Here is a 26,552-nt window from a genome sequence, read left to right on the forward strand (position 1 = left end):
CCTTTGTTCTGCTTTGTGCAGCTGGACAGGGATTCCAAAAGGCGGGGTGGCGAACGTTCAGAAGCCTTAGATCTCTTTCTGGCCCTCTCAGCTCCCTTCCCCATGATGGTTCTCTAGCTTTTGTGCAAATCCTGGCTCTCCTTAAGGCTCAGCTCCTATCTGATTTGTTTTTGGCCCCACCCACTCCTGGGGTGCTGTCCCCCCCAGAATGGCCGGGAGCTTCTTGAAAAGGGAATTCTAAAGGCAGAACCATAAATAATTCCAGCAAGAAAATAAGGTGGAAGAAAACAAAATCAATGTGATTCACAAGAAGCTTGGAGAGGACCTGAAAACTTAAAAAAAGAGAAACATATAGGAAGTGGAACAAAGGCCAGGCTATAAAGGAAAAGCAGAGACAGGTAGCAAAGAATTGCAGGGATGGCATTCAGAGGAAAAACGCTGAGAATGAGCTGAGGTTAGCTAGCGATGCTAAAAGCAACAAAAAAAAGTGTTCTTAGGTAGGTGTGAAGCAAAAGACAGAGAAAAAGAAACGGTGGCTCGGCTGGTCAGTGGTGATGGAAAAACGATAACAGAAGAAAAAGAAAAAGGCAGAAGTGTTCAGTTCCTACTTTAGCTCAGTCTTTTCTCCAAAAGACAGTCTATGCTTCACCAGGCAAATGTGAAATATAAAGAGAGGAAGTAGGATTGCAGCTGGAGATTGATAAACAAACAGTCAAGGAGTACCTTACGACTTTGAATGAGCTCGCATCCCTGGGGCCGGATGAACTGCAACCGAGGATATTGAAGGAATTGGCTGAAGACATCACCACTATCTATTCTTTTCTTGAAATCATGGAGGATAGGCGATGTGTGGGATGACTGGAGGAGGGCTAACATTGTCCCCATCTTTCAAAGGGGTAAAAAAGGACGAACCAGGGAACTACAGACCAGTCAGCCTGACCTTGATCCCATGGGAAATTCTGGAGCGGGTTATAAAACAGTCACTTTGCAAAGCACCTTGAAAGCAATGCAGTAATAACTAGAAGCCAACATGGATTTGTCAGGAACGAAACCTGCCCAGATGAATCTTATCTCATTTTTCTGATTGGGTAACCTCCCTGGTAGATGATGGGAATGCTGTAGACATGATATATCTTGACTTCAGCAAAGTGGCCCATGATATTCTGATTAGCAGCTAACAAGGTGTGTAGGCTGGATAGAACAGGTGTCATGTGGATGCACGGCTGGTTACCGAATCATAGGAGAGTGATTATCAAGGGTTTCTTCTCAAACTGGGAGGGAGGTAACAAATGGGGTACCCTAAGGCTCAGTCCCGGGCCCATTTTTTAAAAATTACTTGAATGAGGTGGTATAGGGAATGCTTATCAGATTTGTAGATGACACAAAACTGGATAGAAGAGCTCATACCTTGGTAGACAGAAACAAAATTAAAAAAAGATCTTGATAGGTTTGAGCACTGGGCTGGAAACAACAGAGCGAAATTTAGCAGGAGAGAAGGACAACGTTCTAGCCCGGGAGCAGGGCGAAGCAAACACACGGTTACACAATTGGGGGATACTTGGCTTTGTAATACTCTGTAGCTGCACTTTGACTTGGGGTCCTGCCTGGAGCAGGGGGTTGGGCTCAATGGCCTTTGAGGGCCCCTCCTGACGCTGTCATGCTGTCATGCCACGATTCTTTGGTAGTGAACTCAGCCCATGGATGGAAGAGGTCTCCCAACTTTAGCTGTAAAGTAAAAAAAAAATGCTCCTCAACGTTTGGCCAGCAGTCCCAGCAGTCACAGCAGAGGTGTTTTTTTTTTTTTTTTTCCATCTGAGGGCTTCCCTGCATGTCAGTCTGTGTGCATGGGCATGCTGCCTGGGGGATGATGGGTGCTGTAATCCATCCTGTCCTGAGGGTCAGGGGAGGCTGGTGTCCACCCTTGTATCTGACTTAGGGGGTTTTTAGCACCTGTGCTTTATTGGGGCCCTGAGAACAGCAGGGAGGAGTTTCCGCAGAGGAGCAGCTTTTAAAAATAAAGTAAAATCCTTTGGCAGAAATCTGCAGGAGAGGAATTTCGCTGTGCCAGGCCCAAGGCGATTCCACATGGTAGGGTGGACACGATGTGCTTGGCTGTGAACATTCATTCATTCATTCATTCATTCATTCATTCATTCATTCATTCATTCATTCATTCATTCATTCATTCATTCATTCATTCATTCATTCATTCATTCATTCTAATTTTTACCCCACCCATCTAGTAGCCAGGCCACTTACAATCAGACCAACAGCATAACCATAAACTGGCATTCAATAATGACACCAATGAAAACATTAACTGTTGGAGAGATCAGTGGTTTAGGTCTCCGGCTATGGAGCCAGAGGTTGGGAGTTCAATCCCCCCACTGGGCCTCCTTGAGAGGGGGCTGGACTGGATGATCCTTAGGGGTCCCTTTGCTTGAAGGGTTGGCAAGAGACAGGAGATGTCCCTCGGTGCCTATGCCATCTGCCCACCGCCTGGGGCCACATCCGATTCGGGCTGCTTTTACTAACATGTGGCAGGAGATCATACAGGGAGGAGAAGCCCCCCCCCCATTCAGCACGCTCCCCGGGAGGACACCAAATGACTGCTCTCTCAATGCCGAAGGGAGTCCCGAACCCATCTCCCCCTGCCCCAGTGATTTCTGTGAACCATGTGAGTAGGGTTGCCAGACGTCTGGCAAAAGGAGGACATGTCCTCCTTTTTAGCCTGATGTCTTCCGTTTGGCAGGCAAAGATAAAAAACCTTTAAAATGTCAGGCTTTTGTATATTTTATGTTATAATTTTGGATGGGAAGGGGAGAGGTGGAAGGACACCCCTTCCCCCTGTCTTTTTGTTGGTTTGGGTACAATTGGCTGTTTAAATAATGTTTTTTGGTATTTTTTGGGGGGGAGCCTCCATTGAATTTATTTTTATTCTTTCACATGACTGTTCCTTGGTTGGTTCACTAAGAGACATTTATTGGCAGCTACTCTAATAGGTCTAGATGGGCAGGATAGAATTCTAAATAAAATGAATGAATGAATGAATGAATGAATGAATGAATGAATGAATGAATGAATGAATGAATGAATGAATGAATGAAATTGTATTGATTGTGGGTTTAATCCGGAATGATTCAAATGAAACATTCAATACGTCCTCCTCTGTCCTCTTTTTTGTCTTTCTATGTCCTCCTTTTGGTACCCATGCATCTGGCAACCCTACATGTGAGTGGCATGAATGCCCCCTGGTCCTAGGGGGAAGCTGCTTTCAAAAGCCAGCTTCCTCTTCCTCTTTCTGACAGCCTGGGTGCAGCCAAACTACATTTCAGAAGGAATGTGAACAAGTCGCATTTTCTAATGGCTTTTAAACCTTACCTTGAAAAGCCATTTTGGAGCACAGTTTGTTCACGTTCTGTGCTGTTCTCAGATTAGTCCGAAACCTTCCGTCCCCAAAAGCAGGAGAAAAAGCGACTAAAAGGTAACAGGTGGTATGTGATGATGAACACAATGAGCTATTTTTCTAATACCGTCATCAGGCCATTAAGGGGCCTTACGTAATTAAAAGACAATATTTAAAAACTGTAAGTATACAAATACTTTAAAAAGGGTCAAGCAAATGCCACACAATAGATGATGGGTCCATTTCTGGGAGGGAGTGTCCGGCTGTATCCCATGGGAGTGGCCTGCTCACCGGCCCAACTCACGCCCTGTATCTTGCCCCTGAGGTGTGGGGTGCTTATGCCGCAGAGAACAGGGGAAGAGGTCCTGAAAGTTAAAAACTCAACAGACATGAAGTGTGTGTTTTGCCTGTCAAATGCAAACATGTTTGCAATTTGCATCCTTGAAAAAATATATATATATATCTTGAGTCCAACCTCTTTTGAATTCCTTTCATTAGTGGTGACAACTTTTGACAATCACCTTTTCCTCTCTATCCCTTCCCTCCGCTCTCTCTGCTGACAACCTGCCTGAATTCCTCTCCTTGCAGCTAATGAAAAGGAAATGCAAATCTAAGAATTCAGGGAACCTGACAAAACAGAGCAAACACCCCGAGCGAATCCTTCGTGCTAAGTTTGTATCTGTCACAAATGTTGGCTTTCGGCTCCCCTGTTTAAAAGCTGCCCTCTCGGCAAGGCTAGAACCCCCTTTTTCCTGACCCACTCCAATTTTTTTAAAAAAATCCATTAAAATGATCTCCTTTTTGGGTCTTTAATCCCAGCTTTGCAGAATCTCTCCTGCTAGGCTAGTACTATTTCTATGTAGGTAAATTAACAACACTACAGGTTCTTGTGCCATTCGGTTCCTTCCTGGCCCCATGAACGACCTTTCATCTTTTGGTGCCAAATGTTGAAACACCTTTGTTTAGGAGGGAGGCAAAAGGCCAGAGAGCCCAAACGATGGAGAACTCAATAGCTGGGAGCATGCAAAGAATCCACTGCCGTGCAACCTCTTGGACCCCATCGGTGGGCAACGAAAGCTTTGTGAGCATCCCCCGGCAGGGCCGACAGCAAAGGTCCCTGCCTTATTGCTGCTGGTCCTTTCCTTTCCTTTCTCAGCAACAGGTATGGAGAGCCGCTCTGCGTCTCATCCTGGAGTCAACGTTCAGTTATTGTGACTCATTGCCGTTGATCATAAAATCATGAAGTCGAAAGGGGCCTTGGAGGTCATCTAGTCCAACCCCGTGCTCAAGGCAGGAAACTTAAGTCAAAGCAGATCAGACAGAGGGTGATCCAATTTTCTTTTGAATGCTTCCAGCGTTGGAGCGCTCACCACCTCCCCCCTGAGGTCATAGGTTCCACTGTCGTACTGCTCTAACAGTTAGGAAGATTTTCCTGGTATTCAACCGGCATCTGGCTTCCTATAGCTTGAGCTGATTATGATGTGTCCTGCACTCTGGGATGAGCGAGAACAGATCCTGTTCCCCCTCCTGCCTTTCAAGTCTTTGAAAAGTGCAATCGGATCTCCCCGCTTTTCTCAAGGCTAAACATGCCCAGTTCTTTCCATCTTTCCTCACAGGGCTTGATTTCCAGCCCTCTGATCATTCTCATTGCCTTCCTCTGGACTTGTTCCAATTTGTGAGCGTCCTTCTTGAAGTGCGATGTCCAGAACTGGACACAGGACTCAAGATGAAGCCTAACGAGGGCCAAATAGAGAGGAACTAGTACCTCCCGGCCATATTTCTGTTTTTGCAGCCTAAAATCGCATTGGCCTTTTTTGCAGCCACATGACACTGTTGGCTCACACTCAACTTGAGCAAATCCAAGATCATTCTCACCCATAATGTTGCTGAATTGAGTGTTCTTCCTCTTTGTAGCTGTGGTGTGTAATTTTTTTAAACCCTAGAACTTTGCAGTTATCCCTGCTAAATTCCATTCTGTTGTTTTCAGCCCAGTGCTCGATAAAGATTTATTTATTTATTTATTTCATTTCATTTCATTTCATTTCATTTCATTTCCATTTCATTCACCTCCCACTTTTCTCCCAATTTCAGGGACCCCAAATGGATTCCAAAATGGCAGCCGGGGGCAGAACAACAGATACATAAACTGTTTTTGTGACATGCCGTCAATCTGCTTCCGGTTCATGGCGACCCTCTGAATTAACGAACTCCAGAAGGCCCTGTCCTGAATAGTCCGGCTCAGATCTGCTAAATAAATTTAAATATTAAAAATGCAATTAAACATCTAATTAAAATAAAAGACCATCAATAGCCTCATTTTTCACCCATATATGCAATTCTCTTCTAACGGGTGTCCGAACAGCTGGCCGTTTTTGTGTTTCATGTGGTGCTGAATTGCTAGATATTTGGGAAAGTTTTGATTCTGGGCTGCAGCTCCCCAAGAATTTTCAAGCCCTGGTGGCTTCTGGCCGCTGTTGTCCCCCCCCCCTGAAAAAAACTAAAATAAAAATAAATTTAAATTAAAAATAACTTTGGCGCATTCTGGAAATTAGGCTGTGCACTATTTGATGCAGGAACCACAGAATCTTGTGGTACCTCAATCGACGAACATAGTTTATTTAGCATCTTGTTTCATGAAACCAGCCAGAAAGACTCTGCTCTTCTTTACTGTGGTGCAAGATAATGTGGTATCTACACAGCCTCAGTTAGAGTGGTTTAATAGCACTTTAATAGCCCGGTGTCTGTGCTTAGATGTCGGCGACTTGGGGAGAAGCCAAGAACTCTCTGCTAGAGCGCTGTAGCGCTAAACCCTGAATGGTAGCACTAAAGCACTCCGCAGGGAATCGAAATGGCAACACCAAGCATAAACCCCGGGATTCCATAGGATGAAGTCAAAGAAATTAGCGAGGCATCAAATTGCAGATCAGTCCACTGTCTTTGTTACAACAGATTGCAGGCAAAAAGGGCTACTTCTCTAGAAATTTCTGGATGAAGAAAGAGGCTTGAGATCCTACGAAGAGCGCTCAGACTAGGTCAGATCAAAAGCCTGCGTGTTCTGGCATTCTGTGTTCCGGCTCACATTGATGCCATTGCCAGGTTCATATTTTTGGAACTACCACCCCCCAGAATCCCCAGCCAGCGTAGTGGCTGAGGATTCTGGGAGCAGGAATCCCCCCAAATTATGTTTCCCAAGTTAATGGTCATTTTATAGGTGGCGTGCAAGCAGGACTGGTGTGCAATAGTATCATCATGCTTTGGGGGTTCAGAGACACACACCCCTGCCCTATATAGCGACACCCTAGAGTTCTCATTGATAACCTCCTTTGTGTTTTTTTTAAAACCCATTTTAAAAGCCATCCGAGTTGATGACTGTCATTGCAGAACAATCACAGTTTGATTGCAAGTGCTGTTTTGAATAATCTTAGAATAATGACCTTCGACCTGTTGAGCTGGAAGGGACTCCGTGGACCCTTCTGGGTGGGAGAATACCTTGGTCCACCCTCTTCTTCTGCCTCAAATGTGTCCCCCACTTCACACACCTCTTCCGAGTGAGTAGAGGACATGCTTTGTGGATGGGAGGTTCCAAGTAGGAGAACCCAGGATTTGACTCCACTGGGCAACATTTTAGGGCCGAAATGTTTCCTGTTCCTGCATTCTAGCATTCAAGCTTTCAGGCAATGCAAAAACAACGCAGCCCATGAGGCAATACAACTCCGAGCCAATGAACTCCAGGGGTATGCCTCCAGGCCCTTTAACTGAATTTGGAGCCGGGCAGGCACGGAAGGAGAAGCAAAAGGGACCCACTTCGAAACCGCTATGTAGACCTTTACCTGGGAAGCTCCCTTCTCCCTTTTCAAATTACCCTCCACCACCAGCTTGCAGGTGGGAGACCTAGGTGTGCGGGGCAAAAATGCTCCCCGTGGGGCCCTCCTGTTCTCCTCCCCAGCCCGGGATAAATGTTCAGCTTCCTCCGTCTGCCTTGTCTTACTACTAATATAAGGAACACACAGTCAAAGGAAGGAGCCCATCCACTGCCGATGTGTTTGCAATTCATGCGGACCTTCTCCTTCTTTCCGTACAGCCCCTCTGCTTAACATTCGAAGCGCGCGAGCGGGATGCAAGGGGATTGCAGAGGGCAGATGTTTGCAGATGTTTACAGCCAGGAAGGCAGGAATCCGGCTTTGTCTACTTGACCTTCCTTTTATCTGCTGCCAGGTCCATGAAAGAAGCAGGGTCCGCCTGGATTGAATCCCCCAGGCAATGTCTCTGCGTTGAAAGGCTTTGAAAGCAGAGAATTCTATCCTCGCCCCAGTAAACTTTGGATTAAAACCCAGAGGGGACCCATGGAGAGATTCTTCCTTGCCTTTCTCAGCCGGCGCCTGTACCGCAACTGACTTAGAGGAGCCTGCCTCGTGCTTTGCAGTAACTGGCAGCAGGGGTTTTATCTGCAGGAGAACTCCCTGGTCCCACCTGGAGAGGGTGAGGTCCCAAATTAAGATCTTCTGCAGGGCGGACGGATGTTCGTGCTTTGCTGTAGCTGGTCCAATGTCTGTGGCCGCCCTCCAGGTGTTGTTGAAGTGAAGCCCCCACCAGCCCCATGCCAGGCTGACCTCTGGAGAAAAGACCACAAGAGTTGGCCATCTGGCAGCATCAGGAAAGTTGTGTTTCCTGCATCTCTGGTCTACCTTTCATTACAACCCTTCTCCGTTTTCCCTCCATTTTTGTCCCAACCAGCAAGAATCCCCCCAGCTGACCTGACCAATCATAGAACCATAGAATGATGGAGTGGGAAGGGGGCCTCTGAGGCCATCCAGTCCAACCCCCTGGCTCAAGGCAGGAATCCAAATCACAGTAGATCTGACAAAGGGGGGGGGGTTTCTCATTTTCTCTTGAGTGCCTTCAGTTTAATTGGTTCACCATCTTCAGAGGAAATTGCTTCTCTTGTTGTACTGCTCTAACAGTTAACAAGTTTTTCCTGATACAGTATTTAGCCGAGATCTGGCTTCGTGTAATGTGAACCCATTATTACATGTCCTGCCCTTTGAGATGATGGAGAACAGATCTTGCCCCTCCTCAGCAGGACTCCCTTTCAAGAATTTGAAAAGTCATCTCTCTCCCTTCAGTCTTCTTTTCTCAAGGCTAAACATGCCCAATTCTTTCAGTCTTTCCTCCTAGGGCTTGGTGATGGCAGCCGGGAGATTATTGGACCTGATGCCATTGCGTTCCCCCTTTCCCACAAAATTAATGGTTCCCGATTCTGCTCTGCAACAGTTTCCCAGCTTCCAATTCCATGTGCCAGTCAATTCTTGACCCCCTAAGGTCCTGACAAGATTTGTTCTCCTACCAATCCACTTTACAATTTGGAAACTCTTAAACAAAGTCCAGGTCGGATTCTCTTGGAAAGACTACACTGGCCTCCGATCTGGAATTGACTATGATTTAAAACCCACATTTGGGTTTAAACTTTTTTGAGAGAGTCGCAGCGTAGTAATTGTTGATCTGTAATGTCCACCGGCAGGAGAAAAAAAACCAACAGTCTCATGGCCTTGTTTTAAAAAAATGAATAGTTTGATCTGGCGTCAGCTTTGGTGGCTCATGGACCACTTCTTCAGAGGCACCTGTCTGCATTGCTGGTGCCCACACAGGCTTGGGGAGGATGGGGACTGTAGTCCAGAGAGACCCAGTTTCCCCCAAACAGTGCTGGCAGGTTTGGTTCGCTTGTGATGCTTGTGGTAGAGGTGGTGACAAAGCCCCCCCTCCCCAGAAGCGTCTTGCAAAGATTCCGTCTTTCTCTGTCGTTTTTCTCACACCTTTGCACGGGTGAAGATTAACCCGGGAAGCAATTTTGAAGGATCCTTTTCTGGCAGGAGAGAAATGTCTCCGTTTTGCCAGGGGCGGGAATCGCTGCTCTAAAATCTGAGGGACAGAAGCCTTCATATCCTGTTCCAGCCATTTCCACCTCAAGCAGGGACAGGAGGAAGAGGTGGACCTTTTTGTTATGTCAACGGCTCTTAATGGCCAGCTCAGGACCAACCACCCCAGCATGCTTCCCCTGAGAACAGAAATATTTCGTAATATGTTTTCTTTCTGAGAAAAGCCGCCTTCCTCACCACCCCTTCCTCCAACAGGGTTACCAGCAGAGACGTCTGCTGGTGAGGAAACCCGGATACTGTGACCGGATATGTTTTGCCTCTGACTCCTTTACCTCTTGGCCTTTAGCAGGATTGTTGGGCATGGAAGCAGTATGAAGGAGACCAGTTTAGGTGGAGATCAGGGCCACAGGGTTTTGCCCCATGAACTCAAGGGGAATCTATGATCCTGCCCAGCTATGTGAGCCTGGATGCACTGATCTGAGAAGCTCAGCCTGGTCTACACTTGGTGGAAGACCAGCCGGAAGTCTTGGGCTGGGAATTTGGAGATCCATACATAGCTTGCAAGGAGACCTGGGTGATGTCGATCCACTTCATACAGGAATGGGGTTGCGGGGGAGTTGTGGCCATCCAGATCCTGTCTGACTGAGAGTCTCATCTACCAGGGGAGGGTAGATAATACCTGGGGTCCCATAACCGCTGGGGAAACGAAACCTTCCCCACCCCTGGGCTTCAGGGCTGGCCCCAGAGTCCTTGCCAGGTTGTGATCCGGAACATGGCCGATCCGGATCCACACAGAGGCTCGCGCCTTGTGATGGCAGGTCATCTTTAGGCTTTACTCGGTGAAGAGGCCTTTACGTCTCACGCCCTGAAATGCAGCCGGTTCTGGGGGATGAAAGAACAGGGTCTGCCGCCGAATGAAAGTGAAGGATGCTTGGTAGGAGTGGGTGGACAGAAGGGTGGGTTTCAGAAAAGCCGGGAGACCCTGGGGCCTGACCCTAGAAACCATGGCCTCCCCCGATCTCTTCCTCACCCCTTCCCTGACCTTTGGCTTCAGGTGCTAAACCTTTTATTTTAATCAGCAACCCTTTCATTTTGGTTCATTTGGTTTGTTTGCCTTTTTCCTCCCTTGGCTTTAAATATATATATATATATTGCATCCCACTGTCCCCCCCCCCAACAAAACCAGCTCCATGCGGGCGCAGGAGCCTGTCGCCATGACAACCCCAGAGCCCCAGTGGCTTGGTTGCTAAGCAACAAAGAGACAGGGAGGCTGGTGATGGATGCAGGAAATGCATCAATGCGGATGAAGAAGGAGGGGATCCGGGTGGTTCCACCCCTTTAATGCGTGCAGGTGTGTTTGGGGTGGAGGTCATGGCGGGGATTAACTATTGCCCCCCCCCACTCCGGTCTGGAGATCGCCTTCCCTGCATCTCCCCCTCTCAGAACTGCTGGATAGCTGAATAGTTTAGGAGGTCTGTGGCTACAGAGCCAGAAAGTTGGGAGTTCGAATTCTTGACAAGGGCTGGACTGGATGATGCCGAGGGTCCCTTCCAGCATATGCCATTCTAAGATTATCACTTTTAAGGCCTCTGTAGGACACGAGCATCATTGCCGCGGATTCTCGGACACCTCCCACCCAAATATTCATATCGCTGTAGGAATAGCGAGTTTATTTTTTGGGGGTTGGGAGGGCAAGCATCCAAAGGAAGTAATATTATCTAGGGTTTAGCTTTGCCCAAACAGGTGTCTCAAGAGGTGTTGGATGACCGCTCTCATCATCCCCAAGTCATCCTTTCTGGAGGTGATGGGGCTTATTGTCCCAGACGTCCGGCGGTCACCAAGCTGAGGAAGGGGACTCCAACCACTGTCCCTCCCACCTCAAACGTTAGACAGCCATGGCAAGCAGTCAGAATTGGCAGGACGGAAGCATGAAAGGATCCGACCGTGTGGGAAGCCATGTCTTCGCTTCCTGCCGCTTCTCGTGGTAAATCCCCGGCCGTCACGACCACCCTGAGAGGTAGAGCGGTAGGATTCTCACCCTCTGTCTGATTGGGGGAGGGATGAGGTGGGGCTGTCGTGTGGGGAGAGCCCGTGGCTTGCTTCAGGCAGCTCGGGGGGGGATCTCTAGGGTTTTTTGGGTCCAGGAAGGACCGGTGGAATGGATCCAGCCTGCAAGCCATTTATTTTACACTTCCTTCCAGGTGGCCACCCGACCATTTCGCAAAAGAAACACTTTTGTGTGTTCTCCCCAACAGGTTGTGTGTGCGCGTGTGCACGTGTACAATGGTGTTTTGTTTCTAGTTTTTCTAGCATCCAGGGCCTGGAGCCTTGCTGAGTAATCAGAGGCCCCTGGCCTTGGAAATCTGGAAGGGTCACGTCTGGAGGGCCTCCGCCTTGTACAATAGTCCAGCTGGCCTGCAAGAAAGGACTGGCCTTTATGTGTCCGTCCAGGCTTGCAGAAACAGGAGGGTTGTGTAGGATTCTGACGGCTGCAGCTGATGGGCTGCATCCACTGGTCACACAGGTCTCTTTGAACCTGTGCTCTTGTCTCTGTGAGAGCCGGAGGGGAGACCCTCGGTGGTCAACGGAGAGGGAGAACCCCAGAATCAGCAGCTGAGGCTCTCTGGGGCACACACAGATATGCATGTCTCCCATTGCGCCTTGATGCTGCAGTTTGCACATGATGCGCCCCTACTCTCTCTCTCTCACACACACACACACGCACACACACTCCTACACACATACACGTGCCCACACAGACACACACACCGTGTTCTTGCTACACTCCTTTGCCATCCCATCATACGCCTCTAGTTCATTCAAAACGTTGTTCTCTCCCATCCCATCTCTCTCTCTCTCTCTCACCCACCCACGAGAGCACATGCTGCGTAATCGGAGGATCAGACTGCCACCTCGGGAGATTGATGGCTATGTCTGAAGCATCCTGTCACCAGTGGAACACCACAGGCTTTGGTGTGCTTCCCTGCCGCCTCTGCCCCATGCCCTCATCTACCCACCTTCTGCCCCCCCCCATTGCGCCTGGCCCCAGGCCACAACTGGGCAGCAAGCTGCTGAGTAACCCAGAGGGAGGACCACCCGGGACCTCCCCCGCCCCCCCCCCCCAGCCCAGCCCTGTGGCATCCCCGCCGGGCTGCGGATCGGTCCCCTTCGCACCCTTGGCTCCCACCGGCTGGCACGGCCGGTGCTTCAGTGGTCCAGCGGGAGGAGCTCGAAAACCCACTCACCCCCCCCAACCCACCCCCGCCGCCAAGAGAGTCGCGCCTGCCTGGGTTGAATTCCCGGGGAGTTTTCTGGTTGCAATCTTGACACGTCCTGAAACCTCTGCAGAGGCCCCCCCCCATCCCTGCAATCGCCGTTTTTCTCCGGCGCCCTGGCTGTGCTGCAGGCTCGAACCCCCCCCCCCCCCTTTTGGGGGTGGTGGTACCCGGGAGTGCTGCTTCTTCCCATCTCCCCGGGCCAAGCAAACCGTGCCGGGGGCCCCTCCAGCAGCCTCCTCCCGCTGCCCCCCACCCCCCACCCCGCTGGCCAACCCGGGCCTTTCCAGCCATGCCCAAGGCGCCGGATCGAGGCCCGCCGGAGCATCCTCTCGCCGCCGCCGCCTCCTCCTGCTGCTGCTGCTGCTGCTGCTGCATCCGTCGGAGGGATGCGCGCGGCGGGGGAGCATCCTTGGGCTCCTTCTTCCGTGCGCTCTCCCGCCGCCGCCCCGTGCGCCCAAACGCAGCATCCTGGGCACAACATCACACACGGCTCTCGCTCCCTCCCCCCCCCCCGCTACATCCACACACACACACACACATCCACAAATCCTGCGACGGCCTCACACCCACACCGCATCCCTCGCGCACCCTCCCGCTGCATTCCCCCCCTGCGCCTCTCTCGCTCGCTCACTGCATCAAGTCCTTGAATCGCATCCCCCCCACCCCTCTCTCTCTCTCTCTCCGCACCCCCCCTCCCGCCTTCGCCCTTTCACGTTCCCTCCGTCTAGTCGTGACGATCGAGCCCCCCTCGCCTCCTCTCCCCTCCTTCTCTCCCCCCTCCTTCCTCCGGCAGCCCCCCCTCCTCCGCGGCAACAAGCCCACCCACCCCCCACCCCCACGCCCACCCCCCACAAATGAAGACGAAAAACAGGCTTTCCTCCATGTGTCTCTGTGTGGTAGGTATATATAGCCTCTTCTATCTTTATAACCCCCCCTACCCACCCACCCCATTTTCACCAGTCACCCCCATAAATTAACCCTTATATGACCCCCCCAACTCCACCACCCCCTACAGCAACAGGTCCAGAGGAGAGAGGGGGGGAGGGGAGGGCAGTAGCTCAGTCTCCAGATCTGGGGTGGGGGGGGAGAAGAGGTGCTGCTAAGAAAGACCCCCCCCTGCATACATTGGGTTCCTTGACTTTACCTGAAAAGGTGGGAGGGGTGCTTTGGATGGGTCTGTCGGTCGACCACCTGTGCATGCCTGTATGTGCGTGTGTGAAGGGGTTGTTGTGATGATAAAGCCAAACACTGATTCCCCCCCTCCCCGAATAATTAAGATGTCTTGCAGACATGCAAAAATTTAAGGGCAGGCATTAGATGCTCTTTATCACTGAATAGTTTAATGTGATGTGAACACTCCGAGAGCTCTCTTATGGCCCCAGGATCTGGGGTTCTGTCGTCATCCGGGATTACTCTTCCCTCCCCCCCCCCGCATCCCCACCCCTGCTTTTCTCATGGAAACCCCAGGATGGGGGTCCGGTTCTCCTTGGGGCGGCCCAGCTTTCCGTTGCTTCCAGCGGCTGCAGTCGGTCGGAGACCAGTCCTGTCCCCAAGTATGGCTGCAGGTGGCCTCAGTGCCCCCCTTGAACAACAATCCCTGACATCATGACGCAGCTTCCCCCCAGCCCCCCCCAAAAACTCTCAGCCGCTTGGGCACCCCCAGAATGCCAACATATCATTCTAGTTATCTGTGTGAGTCCCTCAGAAAGCCAACCCTAACCCACTCATATCCCCCCATCCTGCATCCTACCTCCCCCCCAGCCAGAAAACCTCTGGTATCCTGTTCTTTCAGTTCCCCCCCCCCCCCACCTGGAGCAAATTCCAGCTTGTCCTGCCTCCGTCTTCTGCCTCCCAGTTTCCCGGCCTTCTCTGTCCTTCTCCTCCAAATACAGACAACTCCCCCCCCCACCCTGGCCATTCAAGGTGAGGGCGTACTTTTTCTGCCCCCTTCCCTCACTAAGTGGTCACTCTGGACTTCGGGCCCCACCTCCTCCTCCTCGTGGACATTTCAGCACCCTGAGGTCACCTGCGTCCTTGCTTCCCCCCCCAAGTCTAGGTTTGCCCCATGGAGGAAAGGGGTTAAACTGGATTTCACATCTTCCTCTCCTCTAAAGCAGCTTTTGTTTTGTGATTACCTCTGGATGTGTAGGGGGAGGGAAAGGGGGGGCCGGTGTCTCTCTACGTGCTGCTCCCTGCCACCCCCAACCCCCCACCCCAGAGTTGCACATCCCTCCCTGCCCAACCCTGCCAGGATAACCCGAGTCTTTGCAAACCTTCTCTAATCTACCCTACAGAACGGGCACCCTGCTACCCCCTTCGCTAAAGGGGAATTGCCCCAACTGGGGGGCAGGGCGCCTCAGTTTGCCCATCGGCAGCCTTCTGATAGGCCGCCAGGGCAGAAAGGCGAGCATGGTGCCAATGCATTAAACGAGTGCTGTCTCGTCTAATCCATTTCATTAATAAGTAGCTGCTGATTACAAACCCCTGTTCGCTCTCTATGGCTCCATAGTTGTTTGTTGTTTGATTAGAAATTCTCATTGACTATGAATATTTTGCAGTAATTTTTATTCATGGTTTCCAGTCATCATTAAGGCTAGGTTAAAAAAAACAACCCAAAACCTTTCTCCCTGCTTCCTGTCTTAGCTTTTTAATTATTATTTTTTAACCACCAGATAGGCTATCCCTAAGCAATAGTTTACAAAAAAGATCGGTGTCTTCCCTCCCTCCCCGCAAAAGAAATTAATTGTAGTAGATTTTGTTTTGAATCTATTTTTGAAGATTTTTTAAAGAAAATGTTTTGTTGTACAGTGATTTACAAAAAATACTTTTAACGAATATGTCAGTTATCAGATGTTTCCTTCCTGCCCCTCCCCAGAGAAGGGCCACTTTATCTCTCATGTCTGGTAGGTTTCTGCCCCCCCCCACGGGTGGTGTGAATTGTTGGTCCCATGATGATGGCTACCATAAGGACCCCACAAACATCCCAGATGACAAAAATTGGGGCTTCAACGTTTTCTTTTTCTGGATGGTTTTCTTTTTCTGGATCGTTGTTGGTGATGGATGGAAAGATACCTGCTAGTTTCTTTTTCCTTTCAAACAAAAGTTTTTTTAAAAAAAGAACCCACCAGACTTTTCTCAAATGATGGTACTTCTGATTGAAAGCACATAGGGCACTTATAAAAGTTCACAGAGTTGTACCTGTGTGTTAATGCTTAAAAATGGTATGGTAGTGGGGAGGTGTCACATTTCTAGAGAAAGACTTTTGACTTTTGCTTATAATCAGGGTGAAATTTTTTTCTTCCGATCCCTGGTGGTGGACTATTTTTGATTGTAACTAAAAGTTTATGGTCGTCAGTAAATGTCCATGTGGGTGGAGTTGTCTGTCCGAAACAACTCCAAGACCATGAAACTAAAACACTTCGGGCTTGATATGGATGCTGAAGAGTGTGCACCTCAGGGTTCATTTAGTCTTGAAATGCATTAATTAATTGCTCGAAACCGGTCTGTCTGTAACCTTCAGTGCCATCTTAAGCCACTGGGTGTCAGACGTCCCCTAAAAGCAGAAGCAGGCTTGGGAGAGTCACGTGATTCCAGAGGGCCTTTAGGCTGCTCCTGGCACTGCTTTTCTCTGCAGGGACCTTGAAAGCTTAAAACGGTTCAAAAAGAGAAAGAGAGGGAGACGTGATTGTTTGCGCCTGGAAATCGTTGAAAGAGGGCTTAGAAGGGGCTCTCGGAGACCAGGATGGAGGGACAGAAAGACTATGAAAAGAACACGTTGGAAAGGGAAGGAAAAGCCAGAAGGAAAAAGGCAAAGCGCTAGGGCGAGAGAAGGAAAGTCCACTTGGTTTGCTGGATTAGGGGAGGGATATCCATCATAGGAGAGGCAAAGCCCCCCCCCCTCAGAGGGATAAGGACCAAGAATAATCATTTCATGGGAGGTGGGTAGGAGGAAAAAGGAAATCCATCTGGATCTGTGGGTGAACGGATGAAGAGAGAGAAGCAGCAGCGAGGTGGGCAAAAGAGAAAGGGAACGGAAAGGGATCTGTCCTGGGTAGTTCTACTTAATATGGAGTAAGTGCAAAAATGTCTAGGCTTCCTGGACCACTATTTAGCCATATAAAAGGATCCTAGTGATTTAGCCGCTGGCAGAGTTGCAAGATTTGGCACCCCACATCCAGAATATTTCAGTGTTAAAAAGCAATCTCTCCCCCCCCCCTAATTGTTCTTCTTGAAGTATTCTTCCAGGAGCAGGGTTGAGTAGCGCACCACAAACTCCCACAAACTTTAAAAACTGAATCGCAACCCATGCCAGTTTCCCCAAGCTGGTCTAATCCTCAATTTACATGTTGCACCTGGGGAGGAAGGTCCCTTCACTTTGCCGCTGGTCAAATCTGAAATCCCAGGTCATGCCAAATTCAGCTGGTGGTGCTTGTTGAGATTCCGTTGCTTTCTGTTCCTCTTGTTTGAGCGGCACCGTCATCTGAACTCGTGGCAGCAGTGTGGTCTACTCTAGAAATAAGAAACGGTCTTTTCCCGAGGGGTGGCTTTTCCAGATGCCTCGAACCACGACTCCCATCATCTCCCGCTCACCAGGCCAACCCATCTTCAAAGCTGCTGGTTGGACAAAGTTGACTTTCTACCATCTTTATAGCTTGTGCATTTCTCCCTCCATCTCGTTTAGAGAGTGAGTTTAGACACTGGCTCGGCATCTTTTCTGTGGGATTTCCTCCGTGTACTCTGGGCGCTCCATGATTGTCTTTTGAGGTGAGATTTCTTCTAAATTTTTAGTCTGAGGGTACAAATCTTTTCTCCAGATCCTCTTGCTGGTCTCCAAGTGTCCTCGGTGGTTTAGAGGAGTAGATGTATCTTTAATGCATGCACATGTAGAGATGCATGGATGAATGTGTGCCCCATGCAATTTCCCCGCCAAAATTACATCTTTGCATAGTTGTTGTTTAGTCATTAAGTCGTGTCCGACTCTTCGTGACCCCATGGACCAGAGAGCACACCAGGTCCTCCTGTCTTCCACTGCCTCCCGGAGTTGGGTCAAATTCATGTTGGTCGCTTCGATGACACTGTCCAACTATCTCATCCTCTGTCGTCCCCTTCTCCTCCTGCCTTCACACTTTCCCAACATCAGGGTCTTTTCCAATGAGTCTTGTCTTCTCATGAGATGGCCAAAGTATTGGAGCATCAGCTTCAGGATCTGTCCTTCCAGTGAGCACTCAGGGCTGATTTCTTTCAGAACGGATAGATTTGTTCTCCTTGCAGTCCAGGGGACTCTCAAGAGCCTCCTCCAGCACCACAATTCAAAAGCATCCTTTCTTCGGCGATCAGCCTTCTTTATGGTCCAGCTCTCACTTCAATACATCACGACAGGAAAAACCATAGCTTTGACAATGCGGAATTTTGTCGGCAAGGTGATGTCTCTGCTTTTTAAGATGCTTTCTAGATTTGTCATCGCTTTCCTCCCAAGAAGCTGGCATCTTTTAATTTCGTAGCTGCTGTCACCATCTGCAGTGATCATGGAGCCCAAGAAAGTAAAATCTGTCACTGCCTTCATATCTTCCCCTTCTATTTGACAGGACGTGACGGGGCCAGTGGCCATGATCTTAGTTTTTTTGATGTTGAGCTTCAGACCGTTTTTGTGCTCTCCTCTTTCACCCTCATTAAGAGGGTGAAAGAGGAGAGCACAATAATAAATGTTGCTAAATGTTGTTAACTATATTTCTACTGTGACTAATAATCGCTGAGAAGAGAACAAGTCCCACTTCAAGCTTGAAACGTCCTCTTTTTCTTCTCCTTCTCCTTCAAGAAAAGGAAATGATGATGGTCTGTTTCTGCTGATACTAACTTTCAGAAGTCAATGCAGAAGGAGTTAGTCTGGAGCAGACCTTCACCACACACACTCTCTCTCTCTCTCTGTGTGTGTGTGTGTGTGTGTGTGTGTGTGTGTGTGTGTGTGTGTGTGTGTGTGTGTGTGTGTGTGTGTGTGTGTGTGTGTGTGTGTGTGTGTGTGTGTGTGTGTGTGTGTGTGTGTGTGTAAGCACTTCCTGTACTGGATACTTCAGTCAGAGCTTGGAAACCTTGCTCTCCGTTGTATCACGATTCTCAGAATCCCTCCTGGAGGATACTGGGGTTTGTAGTCCCAATAGGTAGCATGTGCTGGCTCTGTATCTGAGGAAAAGGGAGGCCGGAGGAGGACGATCCCAGATGGGGTGACCCTTGTGTCTTGGGGAAGTCGGAGTGCGCATTTCCTAACGAACGCCATGCTCTGATGCACTGCATGGGCACGGTCGTTTCTGGTTTCCTCCAACCCTGGTTTCTGAGGATGATGGGTCCTCAGGATGTGGCACTGGGGGGAAAGCACCCCGAGAATGATGGGCCACTTATCCAACAAGAGAGCGGCCGCCCCGATGCTGAGGTCCCTTGCCCTCAACAAGGGCCCGGAGGATACGGCCGGTAGCCAGAGGTGGTCCTTCCCATTTTGGAAACGGTGGGGTTCCCTATCAGGTGCTTTTAAGGGCTGGACTGATCCTGGTTACCACCGGCCTCCTCTGCCCTGCCTGGGCCGTTCTGGCTTGATTGGTTTCCCTTCCACGGAGCTTAAATGCTGTTTTCTGCTCTCACTTTAATCCCAAATCCACTAACAAGGACAATTGAGCTTAACCTGACTCTCCTGCACGGATGATGAGGACAGACCGACCCACTCGTCGGGGAGCCGGGCTGTTCCCCCTCCTGCCCTGCTGAGGCTCATCCCTGGCGGCTATCGGGTCCAAGAAGCGAAGGCACCGGCGGGTGGGTGATGCTCCAGCCGGACCTTGGCACACACCCCCCCGCCTGCTTACTCAAAAGGATGTGCTGCTCACAGACCACACAGGTCCATGGGGCTGCCTTGAAAATAATGCACAGGCTGTTAAGGAAACGAGGTGATCTGGGAGAGAGGCAGGCGAGCGTTCAAGAGAGGACGGGGCGCTGCACCTTATAACCACCAAGTCTGGAAACAACCCCTCGCCAGGAACCCATCTTAGCTGCCCTGATTTGCTATTTGGCTTTTTTTTTTAATTTTTAGGAGGAACAGGCCCCCCCCCCATCGCCCGCGTGTTTCGGCCCCAGTCTTCCTGGTTTCATAGACCGAGTCAAATTTACTCATTATTCTCCTTTCCATTCCTTGGGGAGTCCCAAAGTGAGGGGCGTTTTGAGGAAACCTGACTTTTCGCCCCCCAAAATGGTCATTTATTTTCTTTCTTTTTCTTGTATTTTTTTTTACTGGGCTCTAGGCAGATCTCAAAAAAGGAACTTAAAAGCGGAAGCAGCGAAGGAGTGTCGCCAGAGCCTCATGTGGTTTTTGTAATATGAACAGTGAGGAAGTTGTGTGTTTTTGTTTGGGGGGGGAAGCTTTGTGAAGAGTTGCATCATGAATTACTTGTCAGAAGTAACTTGAGTTCTGTGTAGAAAGCTCAAGAGCTAATCCCCAGCATGTCAAGTTTAAAGAACTGGGATGAGGAAGGGGGGATTACTGGGGAAACTGGGAATGACTTGGAGAAAGGAGAGGGTTGTCTAGTGTGCAAGGAGAGGAGCCTTGGTCCCGCTTACTCTACGGCAACTGCTTCTGTTCCAAACGTGATCACTTTTGGGTGGCCCGACAGGTCGTTTTGGCCTAAATTAGAGCTTGGGGGGGGGGGGACTTTGAGGCTTCTAAAGTTTAAGACTACACATTCCATAACCCTCTGCCGTTGGCTGTAGGGGATGGGGATTGTAGGCCGAAACCATGAGGGGAGGCCGTGCAGGTGTGATCCTCGGGTGTGTGTGTGTGTGTGTGTGTGCTGAGGATTGAGAGAGGAGGTAGGAAAAACTTCCTGCTTTTGGACTCCGAGTCGCAGAATCCACCAGCCGTGTGGATTCTGGGTCTCTGAGTCCAAAGGAAGGAACTTTTAGAGTTCCAAATGGGACATTTAAGAGTCCTTTTGTAAAGCGATGGCCCCTGCCCAAGGAACAACCGCTCTTCAGCTGCTCAGTGGCCTTGATACGACTCTTATGTAAATGTCTATCTGGGGTTTTTTGGGTGGTGGGGTGTGGTTGTGTGGGAGGATGCAGCTGCAGGAGGTGTCTCTTCTTTAGGAAGGGGAGGGGAGAATCGGTGATTAACCCCAAGGATTAACCAACTGGGAATAGCCCACGCAGACCAGGAAGCAGCTGTATGTATTTTTTTTGGGGGGGGGGAGGAAGGCTGATGGCTTGCTCATATCCTCCTACCACTTGGAGGGCTTGTTGTTTAGTTGTTTAGTCGTGTCCGACTCTTCGTGACCCCATGGACCAGAGCATGCCAGGCCCTCCTGTCTTCCACAGCCTCCCGGAGTTGGATCAAATTCATGTTGGTCGCTTCAATGACCCTGTCCAGCCATCTCATCCTCTGTCATCTCCTTCTCCTCTTGCCCTCACACTTTCCCAACACCAGCATCTTTTCCAGGGAGTCTTCTCTTCTCATGAGATGGCCAGAGTATTGGGGTCTCAGCTTCAGGATCTGTCCTTCCAATGAGCACTCAGGTTTGATTTCCTTCAGAACGGATAGGTTTGTTCTCTTTGCAGTCCAGGGGACTCTCAAGAGTCTCCTCCAGCACAACAATTCAAAAGCATCCATTTTTCGGCGGTCAGCCTTCTTTAGGGTCCAGCTCTCACTTCCATACATCACGACAGGAAAAACCATAGCTTTGACTATTTGGACTTTTGTTGGCAAGGTGATGTCTCTGCTTTTTAAGATGCTATCAAGGTTTGTCATTGCTTTCCTCCCAAGAAGCAGGCGTCTTTTAATTTCGTGGCTGCTGTCTCCATCTGCAGTGATCATGGAGCCCAAGAAAGTAAAATCTGTCACTGCCTCCATATCTTCCCTTTCTATTTGCCAGGAGATGATGGGGCCAGTGGCCGCGAGCTTCGTTTTTTTGTTTTTGTTTTTATGTTGAGCTTCAGACCATTTTTTTGCACTCTCCTCTTTCACCCTCATTACGAGGTTCTTTAGTTCCTCCTCACTTTCTGCCATCAGAGTGGTATCATCTGCATATCGGAGGTTGTTGATATTTCTTCCGGCAATCTTAATTCTGGTTTGGGATTCCTCCAGTCCAGCCTTTCGCATGATGGATTCCGAATATAAGTTACTGTTAGTGCATACCCTAAACTGTTAGAGCAGTAGAACAAGGGAACCCATGGCCTCGGGAGGTGGTGAGCGCTCCAACATTGGAGGCATTTAAGGGGAAATTGGGCCACCCTCTGTCAGATCTGCTTTGATTTGGACTCCAGCTTTGAGCAGGGGGTTGGACTGGATGGCCTTAATAGAACCCCTTCCAATTTCATTCTTTTCTGATTCCACACCTCTTCTGGATCCTAGAGAGATTGCACGCTTGAAAAGTGTGGGGTGTAATTTACATCCCTGATCACGAGAGTGCGCTGCTGCCTGAATCGTTGTGATCCTCTGTCTATTCCCCCCCCCCTCGCAGCAGCCGCCACCATCAACATCCTTCCAACCATCCTGATGATACAGCGCCCTCGTGTGCTATGCCTCGAAAGGAGAAACTGTACCGGGGGTGGGTGGGGGGAAACACACTGATCAGAGGCTGGAAAAGTGATTATTTTTTAAAGCCACAATTCCCAGTATCCACCGGCAGGCTGAGAGGTTCTGAAAGATGTACTCCAAAGGAATTCATGTCCTAGGCAAGAGTGGGTGCTTATGCATTTGTACAAGCACGTGCATACGTGCACACGAGAAAGGAGCGATGGGCCCTGTTGGAAAGCAGCCCAGGCAGGAATTCCTCCGATACCTTGCTCCCCCGCCAGGGCAGGTTGTAAATCCGAAACTGAATCTCCGGCAATGTCTATTCTCTTTCATCTCTTTTAAAACTTGTTTTGTGTTTTTTTGGGGGGCTGGGCGTGTGTTGTTTTATCGTTAGCATTTTCCAGAATTGATGACTGCCACCGGTACACCCCGAGGGTTGCAAAGTGGTCCGCAGGCCTCCAGAGAGTTTTTGTCTGCCTTTCAGCAGGTTGTAGAAAAAGGGCTCCTGGCGAACTGCGATGACTCTTTCTTAGAAAAACCTGAAGGTCTTAGAGGAAGACCAGCTCAGGTGACTGAGCGGTATGTGGTGCAGCTGAAGAAGGACCTTGGTCTTCCTATGAGCCGTTGAGTTGCCCCTGACTTAACGGCGATCCTATGAATGAGTCATCTCCAAAATGTTTTGTCCTCAACTCCCCTGTGGAGCTCCTGCAGATCCAAGCTTGTGGCTTCCTTTATTTAGTCCGTCCATCTCGTATTCGGTCTTCTTCTTTTCCTGCTGTCTTCCACCTTTCCTGGCATTCTTGTCTTTTTCCAGAGAACCTTGCCTTCTCAGGATGTTTCCCAAAGTAGGACAGCCTCAGCTTCATCATTTTTTTGTCTCCAGAGAGAGTTCAGACTTGATTTGATCTAGGACTCACTTTCTGGCAGTCCCGGGCTATCTGGAAAGCTCTCCTACAGCTCCACCTTTCAAATGAATCATTTTTTTTCCTGACAGCTTTCTTTTGTTGTCGTTTAGTCTTTAAGTCTTGTCCAACTCTTCGGGACCCCATGGACCAGAGCACGCCAGGCCCTCCTGTCTTCCACAGCCTCCCAGAGTTGGGTCAATTTCATGTTGGTCGCTTCGGTGACACGGTCCAACCATCTCATCCTCTGTCGTCCCCCTTCTCCTCTTGCCTTCACACTTTCCCAACATCAGAGTCTTTTCCGGGGAGTCCTCTTTTCTCATGAGATGGCCAGAGTACTGGAGCCTCAGCTTCAGGATCTGTCCCTCCAGTGAGCACTCAGGGTTGATTTCCTTCAAAATGGATAGGTTTGTTCTCCCTGCAGTCCAGGGGACTCTCAAGAGTCTCCTTCAGCACCACAATTCAAATGCATCCATTCTTCGGCGGTCAGCTTTCTTTAGGGTCCAGCTCTCGCTTCCATACATCGACAGCTTTCTTTACTGTCCAGCTTTCACACTCCATACATTTTGATCCGAAATACAAGTGTGTGGATTATCTTGGTCTTGGTCTCCAGGGACACATCCTGATACCTGATCATCTTTTCTAATTCCATGAACTAGCTGGACAGCAATTTGGATCTTGAATTCAGTCCTTAAAATGCTTTAGCCATATTCTTCAGTTTTAAAACCTCTCTTCCATGTTTGACCTCTGCTTGCAAAACCTTAGGTCTAAACAATCTACCAGCAAGATATTTTTTTTCTGCGTTAACTTGTCGGGGGGAAAAAAACAAGGCCCTAAAATTTTGAAGGGGGTTCTGTTTCTATGGACTGCCACTTGTTTACAGCTCAGCTTGTTTTTCCACAGCATTTCTGCAAAAACGCATCCCGACTGGTTTGGGTCCTTTCCAAATTGTTTTGCCAAATATTTTCCACTGATGTAACCAATCAGGGGCATGATTTCCATCAAATCTATTTAAGCAACTTGAACAAGGGGAAAATGGAGAAAAGCAGAGTCGGGGGAGCAGGTTTTAAAGTGTGGAGGTGAGTGGTTGAGAGAGAGAAGTCAGTGGGCAAGATGGTAGGTGGATGCGTGTTAGAGGTGGGCACAGAATAGGGTGGCACCCGGAAGACTAACCATTTTTTTTAATTCTGTGCAACATTTTCCAGATTGCAGCCCTCTTTCATGAAATGCAAACGCCAGAGCTTTCTGAGTAGAGGGGACTGTGGTATCGTAGGCACCCCTTGTTCCCTCTGAGCTTAGCTGCCATCCTCTCAGTAGCTGGGAGAGAACTGAATTTTCTCAGGAACCCTGCATGGTTGGAAATTATTCCGGTAGTGATGCATCGTATTTGAGGTTTGTTTGGTCTTGAGTGGGCACTTCAGAGCCATTAACTTTACAAAAACCCATGCTTCTCTTTTGTGGACTGATTTGTTGTTGTTGTTTAGTCGTGTCCGACTCTTCGTGACCCCATGGACCAGAGCACGGCAGGCCCTTCTGTCTTCCATGGCCTCCTGAAGTTGGGTCAAATTCATGTTGGGCTGATTTAGCTGCCTGCATTTCTGGACTTTTCTCGGAGTGGGGAGGGGGCTTTCTGTGGGGCCTGTCGTGATCACCTGCTAGCACTGGATGCAAGTCTGGATTAGGGTCTCCAAGAACAGCTGTCAGAGCTTCTTAATGGAGGACAGGCAACGAAAGCTTGCCTCCATAGGATGTTCTCTTGTATTGATTGCAGCCCTTGGCTTTTGGACCCTCCTATTGTCCATTCTGAATGGCAGCCTTTAGATTTCTGGCCTTTGGAGCAAGATTCCGTCTCAGGCTGTCCTGGAAAACTCTGGCAGTACTTGGTGGTCTCCCATCCGGGTCCTCACCAAACCAGACCACCTTAGAAGCCAAAATCCAAAGAGACTGGTCTGCATAGAGCAACCTGCAAATTGGCCCCAATAGTGTCAGAAGCTGAGAGGTGTAAGTATTCTGTTTTACTGCTAGAAAAAAAGTAATGGTGTTTAACATTTTACGCAGCATGCTTTGGCCCTCTAGATGTTTGGGGCATCTCCTCCCAGAATCGTCCACTCATATTGTGGAGGAGAGGGAGTCCTGGTGGTTGATGCTGAAAACATCTGGGCGTCTAGAGCTCCAGAAGGACTGAGCCACCTTCTGTCAGCCGGCCCCCTCTCTATGGGTCAACATCACAACTCCCATTATTGCTAACTAGACAGGAATCATGGAAAGGGTAGTCCGACACATTTCGGAGGCAACAGGTGGGGGAAAGAGGCTGCCTGGGTGGAATCTGAAACCTTTGCAATGGCTTCGTAAATCACAATAAAAGGGGGGGAGCTGTGTGGCCATTGCAAAATGCAAATGCAAGAATAGGCAATACTAATAAAAAATTAAAAACCATACACTATGTGAGCTTTCGTGGGTAAATCCCACGTTGTCCAAACAAGCGTGGCAAGGTGGGATTCACCAGGAGCCTTTTCCCAGCTGGTCGTTTTTCTGTATGGTGGAGCCGCGTCTGGCTTGTGGCAAACCTAAGGAGGTTTTCTAGGTACATGAGATTCTCCAGCAGTGCTTTGCCACTGCCATCCTCCAGGGAGTTCCCATGGCTGTGACGAAGATTCAAACCCAGGCCCCTAGAGTCCAACATTGCCTTTCTGTCCGCCGCAGCTCATTCGCTGTCCCTCCCTAATTACCGTCATGGAGAGAATTCCCCCATCGTGGAAGCGAGGGCATGGGAGGGAGCTGCCGGGTGGGCACCCACGGCTGGAGACAAGATTACCACCCCAGGGCTTCTCTCGAATTTGGCTCCCGGTCTTGCCCCGGCTACTTTCCCACGTGCTAATTCTGAAGTCCCAGCGAGCTGGTGGGAAGGGAGAAGATGAAGATGATGGAGTTGGGGCAGGGGAAGAGAGAGAGAGAGAGTCCAATTGAACCAGTTTGGTCAAAAAGAAAAAGCACTGATGGTTTGGCTTGCGGTCCCCGGAGGGCTGCCCTGGCAAGCCAAACCTTGCAGGTAGAATCCGCACCCACTTCCCAGGCATTAGGTCCCGTCGTTGACGTGTGCGCGCGCTCTTCCACCAGAGAGAAATAACTCTTTCCATGAGGCTGGTGCCATGCCTTTTAAACCAGCTTCCACACCAGCTAGAGGGGGAAAAAACCCGCTCGGGGGGTTTCTTCTGTGGAACTGGTTAATGCTCGGGAATCAGCGAGGGGCACCACGTTCTGTGCGTGGCCTGAAGTCACTGGGAATAGAAACCCAATGAAAGAGAGCCGAGATCTTTTCAGGTGTGATCTCTGGACAGGAGTTTCCCGCCCACCCCATCCCGCAAAGAAGTAGCTGCGTAGAGCCTGGGCTTGAATATCGGGAAGAAACATTCCCCCCCCCTCCCAGCACACACACAAATAAATCAACACCAAAAGCAGGAAACAAGATGGTTGGCATAGAGGTTGGGAGTTCGATTCTCTTGCCCGTCCCCCACCGCCTCCTTGGCAGGGACAGGACCCGATGAT

At 49.6% G+C, this 26,552-nt stretch overlaps 1 protein-coding gene across 6 annotated transcripts in view; it reads left to right on the forward strand.

Moving 5' to 3' along the window:
- The window catches only part of DLG4 (discs large MAGUK scaffold protein 4), a 133,063-nt gene that overhangs the window by 43,504 nt on the left and 63,007 nt on the right, over nucleotides 1-26,552 (forward strand). For 2 of the 6 annotated variants that reach the window (XM_072977211.2, XM_072977214.2), the window contains exon 1: nucleotides 13,392-13,453. The exons of the other annotated variants lie outside the window; for them this stretch is intronic. In XM_072977211.2, coding sequence (XP_072833312.2) covers nucleotides 13,412-13,453 — 42 coding nt within the window. In that variant the 5' untranslated portion in view covers nucleotides 13,392-13,411. Of the gene's footprint in view, nucleotides 1-13,391; nucleotides 13,454-26,552 lie in introns of those variants that run through there. 6 annotated transcript variants of the gene reach the window in all.

Source organism: Pogona vitticeps, chromosome 6 (genome assembly GCF_051106095.1).
Source record: "Pogona vitticeps strain Pit_001003342236 chromosome 6, PviZW2.1, whole genome shotgun sequence".
NCBI lineage: Eukaryota > Metazoa > Chordata > Lepidosauria > Squamata > Agamidae > Pogona > Pogona vitticeps.